The 15284-nt window shown below is 56.2% G+C and overlaps 3 protein-coding genes across 3 annotated transcripts in view; all 3 read right to left on the bottom strand.

The window, feature by feature from the left end:
- QRICH1 (glutamine rich 1) overlaps positions 1 to 501 on the bottom strand; it is a 41327-nt gene extending 40826 nt beyond the window's left edge. Inside the window, exon 1 of the mRNA XM_019633494.1 lies at positions 48 to 501. The gene's annotated coding sequence lies outside the window, so the exon portion shown is untranslated. The remainder of the gene's footprint in view (positions 1 to 47) is intronic.
- An 884-nt stretch (positions 502 to 1385) lies between these two features.
- Positions 1386 to 8566, bottom strand: QARS1 (glutaminyl-tRNA synthetase 1). The gene is made up of 24 exons (XM_019630325.1): positions 7967 to 8566; positions 7674 to 7821; positions 7205 to 7314; positions 6986 to 7061; positions 6698 to 6762; positions 6091 to 6144; positions 5895 to 5955; positions 5490 to 5561; positions 5281 to 5366; positions 5017 to 5103; positions 4492 to 4591; positions 4294 to 4372; positions 4107 to 4215; positions 3878 to 4008; positions 3699 to 3791; positions 3456 to 3593; positions 3278 to 3365; positions 3045 to 3188; positions 2831 to 2935; positions 2567 to 2659; positions 2319 to 2446; positions 2155 to 2221; positions 1955 to 2080; positions 1386 to 1525 (listed from the first exon to the last, which is right to left on the bottom strand). Exons 1-24 carry the CDS (start codon positions 8081 to 8083, stop codon positions 1475 to 1477), a joined length of 2328 nt encoding a protein of 775 aa, XP_019485870.1. The 5' UTR covers positions 8084 to 8566; the 3' UTR covers positions 1386 to 1474.
- Positions 8567 to 11268: 2702 nt separating this feature from the next.
- Positions 11269 to 15284, bottom strand: part of USP19 (ubiquitin specific peptidase 19) — an 11385-nt gene continuing 7369 nt past the window's right edge. The window contains exons 20-27 of the mRNA XM_019634324.1: positions 14958 to 15136; positions 14545 to 14858; positions 14335 to 14445; positions 14030 to 14246; positions 13794 to 13946; positions 13536 to 13696; positions 13276 to 13454; positions 11269 to 11614 (exon numbers count right to left, since the gene is read on the bottom strand). Coding sequence (XP_019489869.1) covers positions 11498 to 11614; positions 13276 to 13454; positions 13536 to 13696; positions 13794 to 13946; positions 14030 to 14246; positions 14335 to 14445; positions 14545 to 14858; positions 14958 to 15136 — 1431 coding nt within the window. The 3' untranslated portion in view covers positions 11269 to 11497. The remainder of the gene's footprint in view (positions 11615 to 13275; positions 13455 to 13535; positions 13697 to 13793; positions 13947 to 14029; positions 14247 to 14334; positions 14446 to 14544; positions 14859 to 14957; positions 15137 to 15284) is intronic.

The raw sequence follows: 15284 nt of genomic DNA, 5'->3' as shown, positions 1-15284 counted from the left end.
TCAGGCCCGCAGCCTCCCCGCATCCCTGCCCTCACTGGAGCCCTCACCCGGCGACGTCGCCGCCGCCGCCGCCGCCGCCGCTCTACCCGCCGGCCCCGCTGCACCGTTCGGGGCCCCGGTTCTGCCGTCGCCGCTCCAAGACCGACAGGATTTTCCCCTCACAGCTCCCTGGGCGCCATCTTACATTCAACCCTCACAGCCAATGGGTGCCGAATGCCCCTCTCGCGATAATCTCAATGTTGGATCCCGCGAGATATGAGTCTGCCTCCTGGCTAGACTTAAAGGGAACGCTTCTGCCTTGCAGGTAGGCCGGGCCTCCGGCTGCAGTAGCGGAAAGGAGAGGGATATAGGGCGGAGCGCGCCGCCCTCGAACGCCCCTCCATGCGGGGTGGAGCCAGGACCTGAGATCCGCCTAGCTTTGGAGTCCAAGCAGGCTGGGGCTTGAGGCTTGCTCTCTGGACCCACCTTCTGCCGCCTACCTGGGCCTCCTTAGGTCGCGCAGCCCCACACGGGGCGGGGCCCGGCCTCTCGCTTAAGGTGGTCCTCACGGCTCTGACTTAGGCTTTTCGCCTCCAGCCGCAGCCTCACCTGGGACGCCCCCCAGGGTACTCTTCTCTCGTGTCTCTAGCATCTGGGACCCTCCTTACGGCCACCCCCCATTCTGTCTAATTCATCCTTCCACAACCCAGTCCACCTTAAAGCGGGCCTCTGGTAGCCTGGTGTTTGTATACAGGGAAAATGTGGAGGGTGTTAAAGCTGCAGGCACCCTCTTGTGGGCCTCTGCAGTAGGCCACACTTCCCTAGAGGGCAACCAGTCTGCAATGCTCTTTTGAAGGGCCTCTGAGTCTTTGCATTTGTTCCTCCTGCCCTAGCGAACTACCCCTAGTCCTTCAGGTTTACCCTCGGGTCACTTCCTGAGAGTAGTCTTCTGAAACCCAGACTGGGCCAAGAACCTCCTCCTCTAGCCTTCTACAGGCCCCAGGGAGACCTCTCCTGCACAGTGCCTGGTCATTCCCTGTCTTCCTCATATCACTGTGCCTGGCACGTGCTAGGCGCTCTATCATTATTTGCTGAATAATTGGACAGGGAGCCTGACCTCTCTTCATCTACTAGGCACATGGACAGCCACAAACTTTCCAGATCCCTCTGGCACAGGGCTCCTAACCAGTGGAGCATCACCCCAGGGCCCACCATTCCCTCAGACCAGATGCAGAGGATACCTTATCAGACCCAGGCTCCTGCCCTTGAGCACCAATAAGTGCACCAGTGGGTTCAAGGCTGTAAGTACAGTTGTGTGTGCAGTGCATCATTCCCTCCCCCAACCCCTACCCCCAGCATGTCTCTAAGGCACTCAGGCGCTGGGAGGGCAGACAGGTAACACAGACTCCAGGGGGATTTGGCTATTCTTTATTGACATGAAGTCTGGGTTCCCCTAGCCTCTCAAAGGATGAGGTAAGTCCACAGGGCTTCCAGATCACAGCTTTCCTGGGTCCTCCTTCAGTGTGACGGTCCGGTTGAAGACAAGCTGAAGGGCAGAGGGCGAAGAATGACCACCAAGCCAGAACCAGGCCAGGAGGCCAGGGTGGGTCTCACCACAGACACCCCACTGCTATCCTCACCTCATTCATCCAAGAGGAGCTGAGAGTCAGGAGACTCAGGTTCTCAGTAACTTTATGATTTTGGATAAGAGACTGAATGGCTCTGGGCCTCCATTTTGTAAGGATTATAAAACCCCTAGGCCTGCCCTCTACCTTAAAAGAATAAGGAAGACAGGGTCCATACAAAATTTTGTGCATGGGCTTAACCTCTGAGCCTGTTTCCTTATTAATAGAACATGAATGCCACCTCAGGTGGTGAGGATTAACTAAGGAAATGTAGGCAAAGCACTTGGCACAGTAAATGACAACTGCCCCTATCACTGTTGTGGAAAGGTCAGACAGGTAAATTCAGGCACCTGTCCTTGGTGGCTGTCTGGATCCACGGAGAAGTAGCCAAGCCGCTCAAACTGGAACTTGTCGAAGGGCTTTGCCAGGGCCACAGAACAGTCCACTAATGCTGACTCTACCACTTGTAGTGATGCCTGCGGGCAGGGAACTCAGATGGCCATCCAGTCAGGGAGGCCCACCATCCCCACCCTATACCCCATGAGCCTACCAGGTTCAGGTCACTTAAGAATCCACCAGGCACCTCGGTAGGATCTTCAGGGTTCTTGTGCTGAAATCTGCAGCCAGAGTGAAGGTCAGACAGACTTCAGCTAGGCAGCAACAGCAGACAATGCCCATCTTGTGCCTGACCCCACCCCTGCTCTGTTCACTCACAGCCGCTCGTAGAGGCGAATCTCACATGTCAGAGGCTGTGACACCCAGTGAATAAAGGCCTTGGGCTTTTCTCCAGCATCTGCCCGTCTGCAGGTCACCTCCAAGCTTTCCACACAACCACTGGGGCCCTGAAAGTCAAGGGGAAGAAGCCTGCAATCAGACCTGGGGTCCACTACCAGGACTGCAGGCTGCACCCAGATCCTTGCCCCGGCAGGCACTGAGGTAGGAAGGCTGCAGCTGGCTCTCACCTTGACAACATGCTGCAGCTCAATGACGTAGCCTGTATGCCTCAGGCCCACAGACTGGCCCCATGCCAGGCGCTTATAGCCTGGCTCTGGCTCCTAGAAGTAGGAAGTAGGGTGGACACAAGAGGCTGCAAGGGTCGGAAAGTTACAAGAGGCTTCCCTGCCTCACCCCTATGTCTGGCAGGGGTTGGTTGGTCTGAAGCAGGAAGTAGATGGACTACAGGACTGGGCTCAACAGCAAATAGGACCCTTCACGCTCCCATTCACCTCCTTGAAGTCAGTCCTCTCGATGAAGACAATGGATCCAAAGGGAACCTGATGGAAGCCCTTGGTCTCATCAGCTGGGAAGTTGGGCACCTGAATGTCCAAGGACTATACAAAGAGATGGGTCACATTAGGGTTTGAGTCACACTAGGGACTAGGACACCCCCCACCCCAACAGATACACCACATGCACACACACATATTGAGGCAGACCAACCTTGGCAGCAGGAAAGTTGGTGATGATGACCTGTAATGGCTCCAGCACAGCCATGGCCCGCGGGGCTGTGTCATTCAGCACATCACGCACACAGGCTTCTAGCAGATGTGGCTCCATTGTGGTCTGTGCCACTGTCACTCCCACCTAAGAGGAAAGGTCAGCATCAGTCACAGCCACAACCACAGACTGCCGTGCTCAGCCCCCACCTGTCCACCCAGCCCACTGGGCCATACCCGAGCACAGAAGTTGTTGATGGCCTCAGGTGGGAAGCCGCGCCGTCGTAGGGCTGTGAGCGTGAAGAGCCGTGGGTCGTCCCAGTCCCTGTGGGCAAGGAGGTAGTAAGAAGGCCTTTGGCAGCACATGCCACTAGTACCACCAACCCTTGATGAGCCAAACCATAACCACACCTACCGCACAGCACCAGCTGCCACAAGCTGGAGAATCTTCCTCTTAGAGACAACGGCATAATGTAGGTTAAGGCGGCCGTACTCCCACTGCACAGGGCAATAGACATCCAGCACATTGCACAGCCAGAAGTAGGAAGAACGTCTGGGGTGAGAGGGTAAAGTCAGGACTTCAGACCAGGCAGAGACCACAGGAAGGGCTGTTGGAATCCCACTGACCCTACCCACCGCATGGGCCCAGATCCCTCACCGGGCCTGGAATTCCTTGGTGCAGAGTGAGTGGGTGATGTGCTCAATGGAGTCGCAGAGGCAATGTGTGTAGTCATAGGTGGGGTAGATGCACCTGTGGGGCATAGGCAGTGGGCCCCACCATCCAGACCAACTCTGCCCTACCCATGGCCCACCAACCCACCCCATGCCCATACCCACCAGGTATCCCCTGTGCGGTGGTGTGGAGTATACTTGACTCGATAGGCTACAGGGTCCATCTTGCCATCCTCCATCACCAGCTTCATTCGCAGTGTGGCCTCACCCTCCGCAAACTTGCCCTTGCGCATTGCCTGAGGGGAGCAAGGGCTCAGGCTGCCTCTCAGCACAGGGGCATCTCATGTTCAGCATCCTGGCCCACCCAGACCCATCTGCCCCTCCAGAACCCCACCTCGAAGAGCAGCAGTGATTCCTCTATGGGACGGTCTCTCCAGGGAGACGGCAGCGGATTGTGGCCTTTGAGCTCCTCTCCTCGCTGGTGGCACACATAGGCCTGGCCCCTATGGGGAAAGGGTGTGAGCACCCAGCATAGCTGTCCTGGTCAGGCTGCCTGGCTCCACATCATGCCCTGGTCTCACCTGTGGATGAGCTCTACAGCCCAGGCATACAGCTGATCAAAGTAGTCAGAGGCATATGTCACCTTATAAGGTGTGTAACCTGGGGCAGAATGACACATATATTGTATGCACAACCAACCAGGGACACCCAGTGGCTGACCATGGCCCAAGGAGAGGCCCACTGACCACCAACTCTGCCCACGCCTTCCCAGCCCATACCCAGCCAGGCCACCATGTCGCAGATGGCAGTGAAGAACCTCGCTTCCTCCTTCTCAGGGTTGGTGTCATCAAAGCGTAGAAAACAGATCCCATTGTTGGCCTAAAAGAGTCGCAGTATCTGTGAGCTCTCACGTCATCAGATCCCATAGTTTTGTTCATCAAACTAGGCCATTCTCAGAGCTTTCCCATGTCAGAACTGGAAACATCTTCAGGAGTTGCACTCATCTTCCTGTATCTAAATGCCTCAAACAAGGCACCTCCTATATCAACATGGATCTAAGAGAGGTTGCACCGGACATTCCCTCAAATTTGGACTCATAGCCTCACTTCAGAGCTTCTTCCCAATAAGCCCATTCCTAGGTAAGTGGATTCCTAGGTATCTGTAACATTTGTGATTCCCCTCCATGGCCTCTGTCTTCTCTGGGCATATTATTGGAGCAGGCGGGAAGGCAGGACACCTCTCTGGTATCCAGTCATGGGAACAAGTGATCACCCTGCTTGCCAGGTTCCCAGACACACACTCACCTTGGCATAGCCAAAGTTGAAATTGATGGCTTTAGCATGTCCAATATGCAGGATTCCATTGGGTTCTGGTGGGAACCGGGTACGTACCTGAGATGGGAAGAATGGAAGCAGAGGAATTAGGTTAGAGCTCAGACTACCCTAAAGGAACAGATGCCCTTTCTCAGGAAGGCCATGGTGATAGGTGAGACGGGGCAGTATGGAGGCAGCCCAGGCTCCTGTGCAAGTGCTGATAGCACTAGCCTGCCTGGCCATACTCCTACACACCTGTCCCCCAGTGATCTCCAGGTGCTGCTTCAGTAGATCCATGGTATGTGGAGTGGTCACATAGCCTGGAGTCTTGTAGTTCTCACCTACCAGGACCAGAACGAGTCTGAGGACCAGGCTACAAGCCAAGGATCCCCATCCCAGGGGCCTGGCTGCAAGAGTTGCTGTCAAGATCCAGCCCTCCCCAGAATTTTGCCCTGCCTGCTCACCAGGCTTGTGGAACTTCAGCGCCTCCCCTCGGAGCTGCTCCATCAGAGACAGGGTCTGGCCAGCAGCTTCGCCTGCAGAGAAGAGACCAAGGAAAACTTATCCTCTGGACACAGCTACCACATCCAGCTCAGGAAGGTGCCTGTCGGTACTAATATCCTGCAACCAGAACAGAACCAAGCAGGCCCCTCTTACCCCAACCCCAGAGACAAGAGATACACAGCCAGACTTCTCAGGCCAGTCTCTGGGTAAAGGGAACAAAGTAAACACCAGGACTTCCAGTCTTACAGCACAAGGTAGGGTGTTGTGCAAGCCAATGGCCTGAGGGGACAAAGCAGTAAGGACCCAACAGGTGGAAACCCCAGAAGTCAGGGAGTTCAATGGGACAGGAGTCTCAAGTCTCTCACCGTTCTCCACCACATCCTTTGCTGTCCTCCGGTCTGTTTCTTCCACTCGAGCCTTTGCCACCTGCGAGAAGCCCAGAAGTTGGGTAAGGGTCTATCCTGGGCAGGGTTTTGGGATTACTGGGGTCAAACACTCCCTTCCCCAGCCTAAGGTTTCACCACCTCATCCCCAGGGGCGCAGAACCATGCTCAGCCCCACCTTGGGCTTCTTCTCCAGATCAGTCTCTGTCTTGGGACCCAAAAGGTGGAGGACCTGAGCAGAGACCAGAGTCAGGCATGAGATACGAGTGTTTTCTTTCCAGGAGCCCCTGATTGACCCCATTCACCTAAGGGCTTCCTGGCTTGTTTGCCAGCACCGCCCTGAAAAACCTACCTAGCCCATCCCACCTCTGCTCCTCACATGGTCCTGCTGGTCTCTTTCCCTCCTGAGCATCCATAGTGGGCTCAGGTAACAAAAACGGCCATTTAGAGAGGAACTGTGGGCCCAGCATCAAGGTAAGCAATCTACATCAGCCATCACCCTCTGTGATTCTACGCCAGCATCCCAAAGATGCTCATCTTCAAATGAGATGAAGGCCGCATCACTCCTATTTACAAGGTGAGGGAACTGAGGTTCAGAGTAAAGCAACTCATCCCAAATTAGGCACAACGCAGAGGCCCAAGGCTGCCCACCCAGGTGCTGCCCGCTATTTGCCAGCAGAATAGGGACGGGGTCTCCTCCCTCCGACCCCTGTTTATCCCTAAGTGGACTCCAGGCCCTGTCCACAGCAGGGTCCTTGCCTGCTTCAGCTCAAGAAGGCACCCACCTGCATGTCTACTTCATGCTTGATCATTTTGCCATCCGCCCACTTGAGCACAGCTCGAGCCTCTCCTAGAAACGTGGGCACAAGGAGCTGCAGAAAGGCAAAGGAAGGCACTTCCCACCCTCTTTCCCAAGAAAAGGTCCTGGCTAACCTCAGGAACTAGAGCCGGGGCCCTGCCAGACCGCTTCTCAAGGTGCTCCTACTCCTCCCCCCTCCGCCCTCTCACTCATACCCAGAAGAGAAGGCGTGACAAGAGAGGACAGTATACTCCCCTCCCCAGGCCCTGCTCACCCATCAGCAGCCCCATGTTGAAATGATAACGCTCCACCAAGAGCTGGGGCCGGTGGCGATTTATGGCGACCTCCACCTAGAAAAAGCCAAACCATATGGTTCAGGGAAGTGTCCTCCAGAACCACACCTTCACCCTGGATCTTCCTGGGCGGAGAAGCTAAGCCACTCCTTTCCAGGGTCAGAATTAAGGCGGCAGCCAATGCCTGAGAAAGGACTCACAGCCTCTTCAATCTGCTCTGGGGTTACCGTGATGCCCACACCACATTCCTGCTCAAAGTCCGCGGTGTCGATGGGATCCAGGGGATGACTTCGCACATACTCAAGGGCAGCTGAGAAAGGAGAGCCGATGAGTTTGTGGCATGTCAGCTCCAAGAAGTAAGTAGACTGGGCCCTAATCCCATGAAACTCCAATTACAGTTTGGCATTCTGGGAGACTAAGCATTGCACCACCCTAGAGAAACCCTGAAGCCATAGGAGAGAAGCCTGCAGTCTGAGAGAGGCTCTTCCTCAGGCCTACACAGTTCCCCAGTCAGTCTCACCAGAAGCAGCCCTCTCCATCCCTCAGTGCCAGGTCTGATTTAGAGAGGAGTACTGAACTAGGCATCTAGAGAGATATTGGGGGACTGGGCAGAAAGAGGTCTTGGCTGTAGGTTGGAGGTGGAAGTGGCAGTACAGGCGGGGGTCTCACCGCTCAGCTGGGGCTCAGTGTGGATCTTCTTATTGGCTATGTAGCTCACGAGGAACGAGAGACGCCGGGGATCCCTGAGTCGGGAGGCTAAGCCATACAGCAGGGTCCCGGTAGCCTTGTCGATGGTGGAGCCCGAGGTCTGCTGCGCCTGGGATCAGAGGGATCAGGAGAGAAGCACCACGCCCAGTGAGAAAGGGGTACGCGAGACAAGGTGGGTAGCTCTGGATGGGGACCGGACGGGCGCTGCGTGAGGCCACAGTCTGCAGTCGGGCCAAGAACAGAGGGGTTCGCACCTGGATCGCCGCCTCGCGCAGCTGCGCGCTCAGAGCTGTGTTCTTGAGCGTCTCGCGAGCCTTGTGCTCACTCAGGCCGAGGCCAGTGAAGAGCGACACGGAGTCCACAGTCGCCATGGCAGGGACACCGGAAACCGAAAGAAAACTTTGGAGCCATTCAGGACGTTGACGTTAGCCCACTCAACCAATAGGAGAGCGAAGGCGCCAGGGAGATCCAATGATGTCTTTCCTTGGCGGGTGGGGGCGGTGTTCTCCAGGATTGTCGGCGCCATTTAAAGGACAGAGGGCGGCCAAACCGGCTTTTCCTGACGCTTCATTTCCGTCTGCGCGCTACTGGTCGCTTGAAAGGGTGGAGGGCAACGGGACTTTAGGCAGGATGCAGACGTCTGCACGGCCCTTTGCTCTTCCAGTTTTCTCCTTCCGCCCTGGAAACCTTGGGACCACCCCAATCCTCTCGCGAGCAAATGTGAGTCCCTACTGTGTTTCTGAAGTCACAGCTTTGGAGTTGTGGAAACAGTTGAGCAAAATGAAACCCTGGAAATCCAGTCAATACTCTAGCGCAGAGACCGGGCGGAATGGCTGGTGGAGGGCCCCCGCAGAAGTTGTGTGATGATTTGGTTTAGAATCTCCTGGCACACTGACCTCCGCTTGCCAAAGCATGTACCGGTAAATGTCACAAAAACCACAAGCAAATCATACCTTGAAATCCATCTACAGGCATTTGACAGTATGTTTTTTTATTGAAACTGGGATATAGTGGGACAGAGGAAATAGTATCTTCATTATGATGGCTATTGTGCTTGCGGGGGGAGGGTCTCCCCACATCTCTCACTGGACTTCCAAGATCGGCTGGGAATCAACAGGCTAAAACAAAACATACCATTTGTTTTCTTTATGGAACTGGAGCTGCTGGTGGTGAGATGGTGAGGATATCCCCAAATTTGGAATTGGAACTCAGGCTTTTGGAGGTTTTGGTGTCAATACTCCTGGACCTTCGAGGACTGGGCAGAATCCTGACTACCGTCTGTATCAATAGTCTGTGTCCTGCTTTGTGCCCATATCCTATTAATGACCCAAGTTCCATTCCTGGGCCTACATCTGGGTCCCACATGATGACCAAATGCCAGGTTCTGCCCAGCGCCACACAGTGCATCAGGATCCATGTCCAGGGTCTTGGGGCTTCCCACCTCCCTGGGGCCCCTTGGCCCTAGCCTAATGCCCAGCCCAGTGAAGTCCAGGTACAGGCACTGATCAGGGGATGCAGTGCAGTGGTGCCACAGATAGTCACCAAGAAGAAGAGCCATGGTCACAACAGCCCTGTGCTGAGTCCACAGCTGCAGATGCCCAGACCACCACAAAGGTGCCTATGATGAGCAGAGTGCCTGCCAATGCCACTGTCTCCTCTGTACCTAATAACGCCGAAGGATTTGTTATAACACCATCACTGGGTCCTGCAGGCCTGGTGATGGCCCCTTCAGTGGGGTCAGAGCCTGCACCCCCTTCCCTGGCCTCAGGGTATCTACCCTATGGACCCTGTGGCTCCATGTCACAGGATGAGGCAGTAGCTCCACCAGTGCTACCGAGAATGCCACAAGTGGCAATGGCAGGCCAGCCAGTCCTCTGAAGTCCTATAACTTGCATAGAGCAGAACCATGAAGTTGTATGGGCCCAGCCCAGAGGGCTGGCTGCCTTGCATGAGTCCTGAGCACTACTTCCAGGAAAATCAAGACAAAGACCAAGGAGAAAAGCAAGGCAGCAGGCAGTAAAGGCCAGCTGTGGCATGGGAAGAGGCAGGGTCCAGCAGCCAGACCTATGGATAGGTCCCTGCAGTGTAGGCTAACAGTGAACATAGAAGCAGGAGAGGCCACAGTGCAGATGGACACAGCAGCCTTCTACAGATGCCAGAGGGTAATGTGGCAGGATCAGTAGTAGCAGGGCTGCGGTCAGAGACAGAGCCCCCTGATCAGTGCATCTGGCACATATAGGCCACCAGTGGCCCGACACTTGGGGCTACACGGTGTAGGACCATCACAATCCTGTGGCAGCCCATGTCTAGTAGGCCCTCCAGCAGTATGCCAGCACCAGCTCCCAGCTTGGCAATTCCATTTCTGCAGGGTCTCACACCCAGCTCTCTCAGGCCAGCAACCCCACATGGCACTTGTGCTGTTGTCCCCACAGGGAAAAGCCAACATTGGTCTCAGGCAGCCTTCTCCAGGAGCTACCTCTGCTTACCACCACTCTTTAACTCCAGCCGAGGCTGAGTGGTATTAGCAGGGCCCACATGAGCTTCTTCTAAGACTGGCCCCACAGGCTTGGGTGTGGGGATGGACCGACAGGGCTGCCAGGACCCTGTCCCACCTCTGCCTTATACTTTCTGGTGTATCTGAATACTTGGCCTCATGAGTACCTTTGCTCCCCATCTCCCTCCAGCTGGAGATGCCCACCCCAAGAATTGGAGAGAAGGGGGCAGTAGTATTATCCATGAAGAGGCAAGGAGGTTGGCTTCTCATAAGATTTGTCCTTGCTCTATATGTGTACAAAGTCACAAGGGCCCTGAAGCTGAGACAAGCTTGCAAACCCACTGTGGGTGAGCAGCCTGGGGCAGTTGCCCGGAGCCAAGGTCTCAGGGACTCAAGGGAAGAAATGGCCTGGAAGGACCCAGCACCCTCTCTTCCACAGGAAGTCAGCCAAGATGAGCTCTGATCCTTTCTGCCGGTCCTTTTGGAGGGTGGGGTCTCCCCCCCATTTTTTCCTGCTGTGTTTTCCTTGAGGGATCCAGATGGTACTCAAACTAAGAAAGACCTGAGAATGGGAAAGGAGGAAGAAGATTCCCCAAGTGCCCCCTGACCTGCTCTGTCAAGCTTCTGGAGCTTCATGGGCTCCATCCCTTGGGTGTGAGATGCTAACAATGATGCCAACCACAGCTGCCTCCACGAGACCCAGGACCAGTGGGGTCCAAAAGGCAGCAGGCTGGCCCTAGAGAACTGATGGTATAGGGGACTTCATGACCCACAGGGCCTGAGATGGGGACCCACCATCTCTCCTCAGACCAGGGCACTTTCTGGGTCTTTTAACACACATACACACACACACACACACACGCACGCGATCAGATGATGGGGAAGGGAGGTGGCCACAGCACCTGGTGCATCAGTCACTAATTATGCTTATTTATCATTTATTTTTAAAATATATTTAAACAGCAGCAATCACTTCCAAAATGCAAAAAAAAAAAAATTACAATTTTTAGAATAAAATTATAACGTTTATAATGCGAGTCAGAAAGAATTGAAGGTACAACTGAGAATCAAATCACGCAGCACTGAGGGTGGCTGGAGAAGCCAAGGCCCACTGGTGGGGGGTTCAAGCTGACAAGAGGTCCCAAACTGTGAGGTTCCCACCCTCAAATCACACCCCCCAACTCGCCATTGATGAAGCCAGTGTCCTCTGGGTTAGAGAAGGAGAAACGGCAAAGAGCTGGCCCTCTGTGTGGGGTCCCCAAACCCAGGCCCCCCACCAGCCAGGGACCTGCTAATCGACCTCCTCCATGTTGCTGTAGGTGGGGGCTGGGCGGTCCACAGGGGGGGCGAAGCGTTCAGGGGCTGTCCGCGTGGGGGCCACCTCGGGGGCCTGGCCAGGGCCTAGTCCCTGCAACAGAATATGAGGACAGGGGTTGGGGGCTGCCCAGTATGCTGCCTGGCATCCCAGGGGTGCTGGCTCGGAGCCCCGGCACCCAAGGGAGGGCCCCAAAGGCAGGCGCAGACAGCAGCGGCATTGAGACAGAGAGACGAGATCAGGCCTGAACAGTCTTGCTTTATTAACACTTTAAATACAGGAAGCTGCTTGGGCAGGGCTAAGCCCCAGGCCAAGGGTCAGAGCAGCAGGACGAATGGACAGACAGCTGGACGGATACCCACTCTGGGATGCTCTGCCCCTGCAGGAACCACAGTCCCCACCTTCTCCCTCCAGATGCACACACTGAGGCCCAAGCCCAGAGTTGGTCCCCACCACAGAGGCAGGCATGCCTGGTGGGAAGGCAGGTGGGCCAGCTCACAGCAGCTGCCTGCAGGCGAGCTCATCTCCAGCGACTCTGGGATACCAGAGGATAGAACACGTTGAGCACGAGGGCCACCAATGCTGCCACGGTGCCCAGAACAAAGTACCGGAGGCAGCCCTCATCTGGTGTGGTAGGGCCACGTGGCGGGGGGCCCACCCAGTCTTGGGGCCCCCAGGGACCCAGGGGTGCAGGCCCCTCAGGTACCGGCTCCTCCTCGGCCTCCAGCTCCTGCCAAATCCGGGAAGCCTACAGTGTGCGGAAATGGCCATCAGCAGCCGGAGCGGGAGCGGGGGTGGGGGTAGGCCCAGTGTCCCGGAGGCCCCTGGCCATGACAGTCCTACCCAAAGTGACTGGTGCTAAACCCCTACATCCCAGGTCAAGGAGCAGGGAGCTGGCAGGCAGAGCCAAGTGGGCCGTTCGCAGGACTGTCTAAACTGAGAGCACCAGGGTAGATGAATCTTAACAGCCTTTTGGCTTCAAGAAGATTCCCAATCGACATGCAGCTTCCCGTGGGCGGGGGATAGCTCATCAGTCTTTTAGCCCGGGCCTACCACAGAAGGGACTGGCTCATGGAGGGGAGGGCTGCCAATCGAGTAATCTCCTGGCTTCTCCCATCCACATCCAGATCCTGACCACTGTCTTCTGCAGGGATTTCTCTGAGTCTGAGTGTAGAGGGTTCAAGGGAGGAGAGGACAGGAAGGAGGAGACTAGTACAGAAAAGAGAGGTGACTATGCCCACCAACCAGGCCTATGGCACTCCATGTCAGTAAAAGAGACAGAAGACCCCAATGGCTCAGCGGCGACAGATGCTCACCTCAGAGAGGGTGACAGCCACCCTAGGCCATGGCCAGCCTGGATAGGCCCTGAGTGCACATCAGAACACAGGGATGATCACAAGTGAGAGTTTGTGGGCTGGCATGTGGGCAGCATGTGGAGGAAAGCTGGGAACTGGGAGAGTGTCAGGTACAGTCTGTTCATGGCACCACACCCAGTGAGGTTCAGAGCAGCTACTTGGCCTGTGCCATGTGGGTGCCTAAGTGCACACCAATGGCAGCATGTTGTTGTGCGTGCACTTCAGTGTCCCTACAGAATGGGGATCCCTCTGGCTAAGGCTTTGATGTAACACAACCCTATCTGCAACTCACGAATTCCAAGGCTGCAGAGGCCTATGGCTGGAGGAGAAGTTGTGCTCCACCCCCTCCCATCAGTGAGTTACACCCCACTAACCTGCGAAGCCTCCCCCATGCCTCACCTGGCTGGCAGCAGCCTCAGCTGCAGGGCCTAGGTCTGGGTGGTGCTCAGAGTGACCTGCCCGGGGGGGCCTCTCCACAGGAGAGTTCCGCCGGCGGTAGAAGAGTACATAGGCATAACGCGTCACAACCTGGCTCTCGTCTACTGTTGTCACCGTGCTGTCATCAAACAAGCGCCAGCCTATAGCAAGGTGGGAAGAGTGTGAACATAACCTGCACCACCACCCCTACCACCTATGCAGCTGGCTGCGTGTGCCCTCACCCACGTCGCTGCGCTGGCTGCTGCGGTCATTGGGCAGACGTGCACAGGCGGTGTAGTGGCCACCGATCATGCCTCCGTAGTGGTTGATGACAGCGTACAGGTCGTAGCTGGGCAGTTGCTCCTCCTTCTGGCCGATGCAGAACTTGCTCAGGTCCAGGTTCCTGAGCCCCAGCCAGAGAAGCAAGACAGTTAACAGATGCCCAGGATGCCTACCTGGTCCCTATGCCCTGCCTACAGTCACCAGGGCCCATCGCTCACCGAACAGGGAACTCCACCAAGTCGTTGATCTTGTCGCGCCAGATGAAACTGCGGAAGGAGAAGCGCTTGAGCTGCACAATGAGCACGTTTGGCAGGCGCCACAGCAACAGCTGCTTGGAGGCCTCACGGTGTTGTTTGCACTGCGGGCAGTACCTGAGAGAGGACAGAGGTGGGGTCAAGACCAGCAGACCTCCACTGCACCCTGCCACACCACCTGCCTGCGGCCCTGTCCTCACCAAGCCTCCTCGGGTGCCAGCACCTCAGGCCGCGTGAAGAGGTTCAGGCACTGGTCCAGAGTAAAGTGGCCAGCACGGGCAGCTTCACCAGCAGAGCCTGGATCCTCCGCACATTCCAGCTCCTTGGAAGCTACCAACACGAACTCCGGCAGGCGCTCATTGTTCCGCCAGACAAGGGCTAGGCTGCAGTCGTCGCCCAGCTCCAATGGGGTATCTCCTGGAAACAGATGCAGAGATAGGGTCATGTAGCGGTGCAGAACAGCCAGGCCATCCCACCTATGGCTCCCACCCACGCCTCAAGATACCTTTGTCCTCTAGCCGCTGCTCTCGGTTGGATGCATCGATTTTATAGATAAGAAACTGAGACGTGTGGGAATTCATGGCTTCACTTGGGTGTTGGTACCCGGGCACAGCAGCTATGAGAGAACATACGAGAGCTCCCTTGCCTACCAGAGCCTAAACGAGCTTCCCCAACCTCCCCTCCCCCAATGGCAGAGCCTTTCATCGACTCTTACCTTCGGGCCGGGACACCCTCTCACCAGCAGGCAAGGAGCCAACATCAATGGGCCCACTGGCCAGCATCTCGGAAGAAACCCCACTGGTGCTGGGCACAGGGCCCCGATCAGGGGCTGCCCATGCCCGGGTGACTCCAGTGTCCCCCTCAGCCACTGGGGTTACCAGCTGGAGCTCAGGTGGCTGAATGGAGTCCCTCTCACTGTCCCCAGCCTCCAGGGAACTGGTGGAGAGCAACGTAGTGCAGGCAGGGCCCTGGGACTCCAAGGCCATGCGGCCAGGCTGGAAGGGTGGCTGGAATACGCTCACAGAATACCTGATAACAGGCAGCAAGGCAAGTTAAGAATCCTGACAAGCCCATCCGGCACCTCTGCCCCTCACCTATCCCACCATAATTTAACCATGGGGCACTTACCGGGCATAGCCCTCTAGCAACTGAGCAAGACGGGCATAAGTGAGCCGTGAGGCAGGTACACTGACCAGGAAGGGGTAGCCAATGTTCTCAGGGCGGCAGAGGCCCTTGTGGTCAGGCCAGTGGGTTTTCTGGCAGAGCCTGGAGGGAAGGGGGAGGTAAGAACAGGGCCTTGGCCCCAACTCCTATGACTATACTGGCTGGGAAAACGGGGATGCCAGCCCTGACGCCCCCAGGGCCTGGTAGAGTGGGTTGACGGGTGGAGAGCATAGAACATATGTGCTTTTACGTGAAGGGGAGGCAGGGGACAGGTGGCAGGTGGGGAGGGGT

Source organism: Hipposideros armiger, unplaced genomic scaffold, assembly GCF_001890085.2.
Source record: "Hipposideros armiger isolate ML-2016 unplaced genomic scaffold, ASM189008v1 scaffold_18, whole genome shotgun sequence".
Taxonomy (NCBI): domain Eukaryota; kingdom Metazoa; phylum Chordata; class Mammalia; order Chiroptera; family Hipposideridae; genus Hipposideros; species Hipposideros armiger.
Note: the sequence above shows the minus strand (reverse complement) of the source record. Positions and strands in the feature narration are given on the sequence as shown.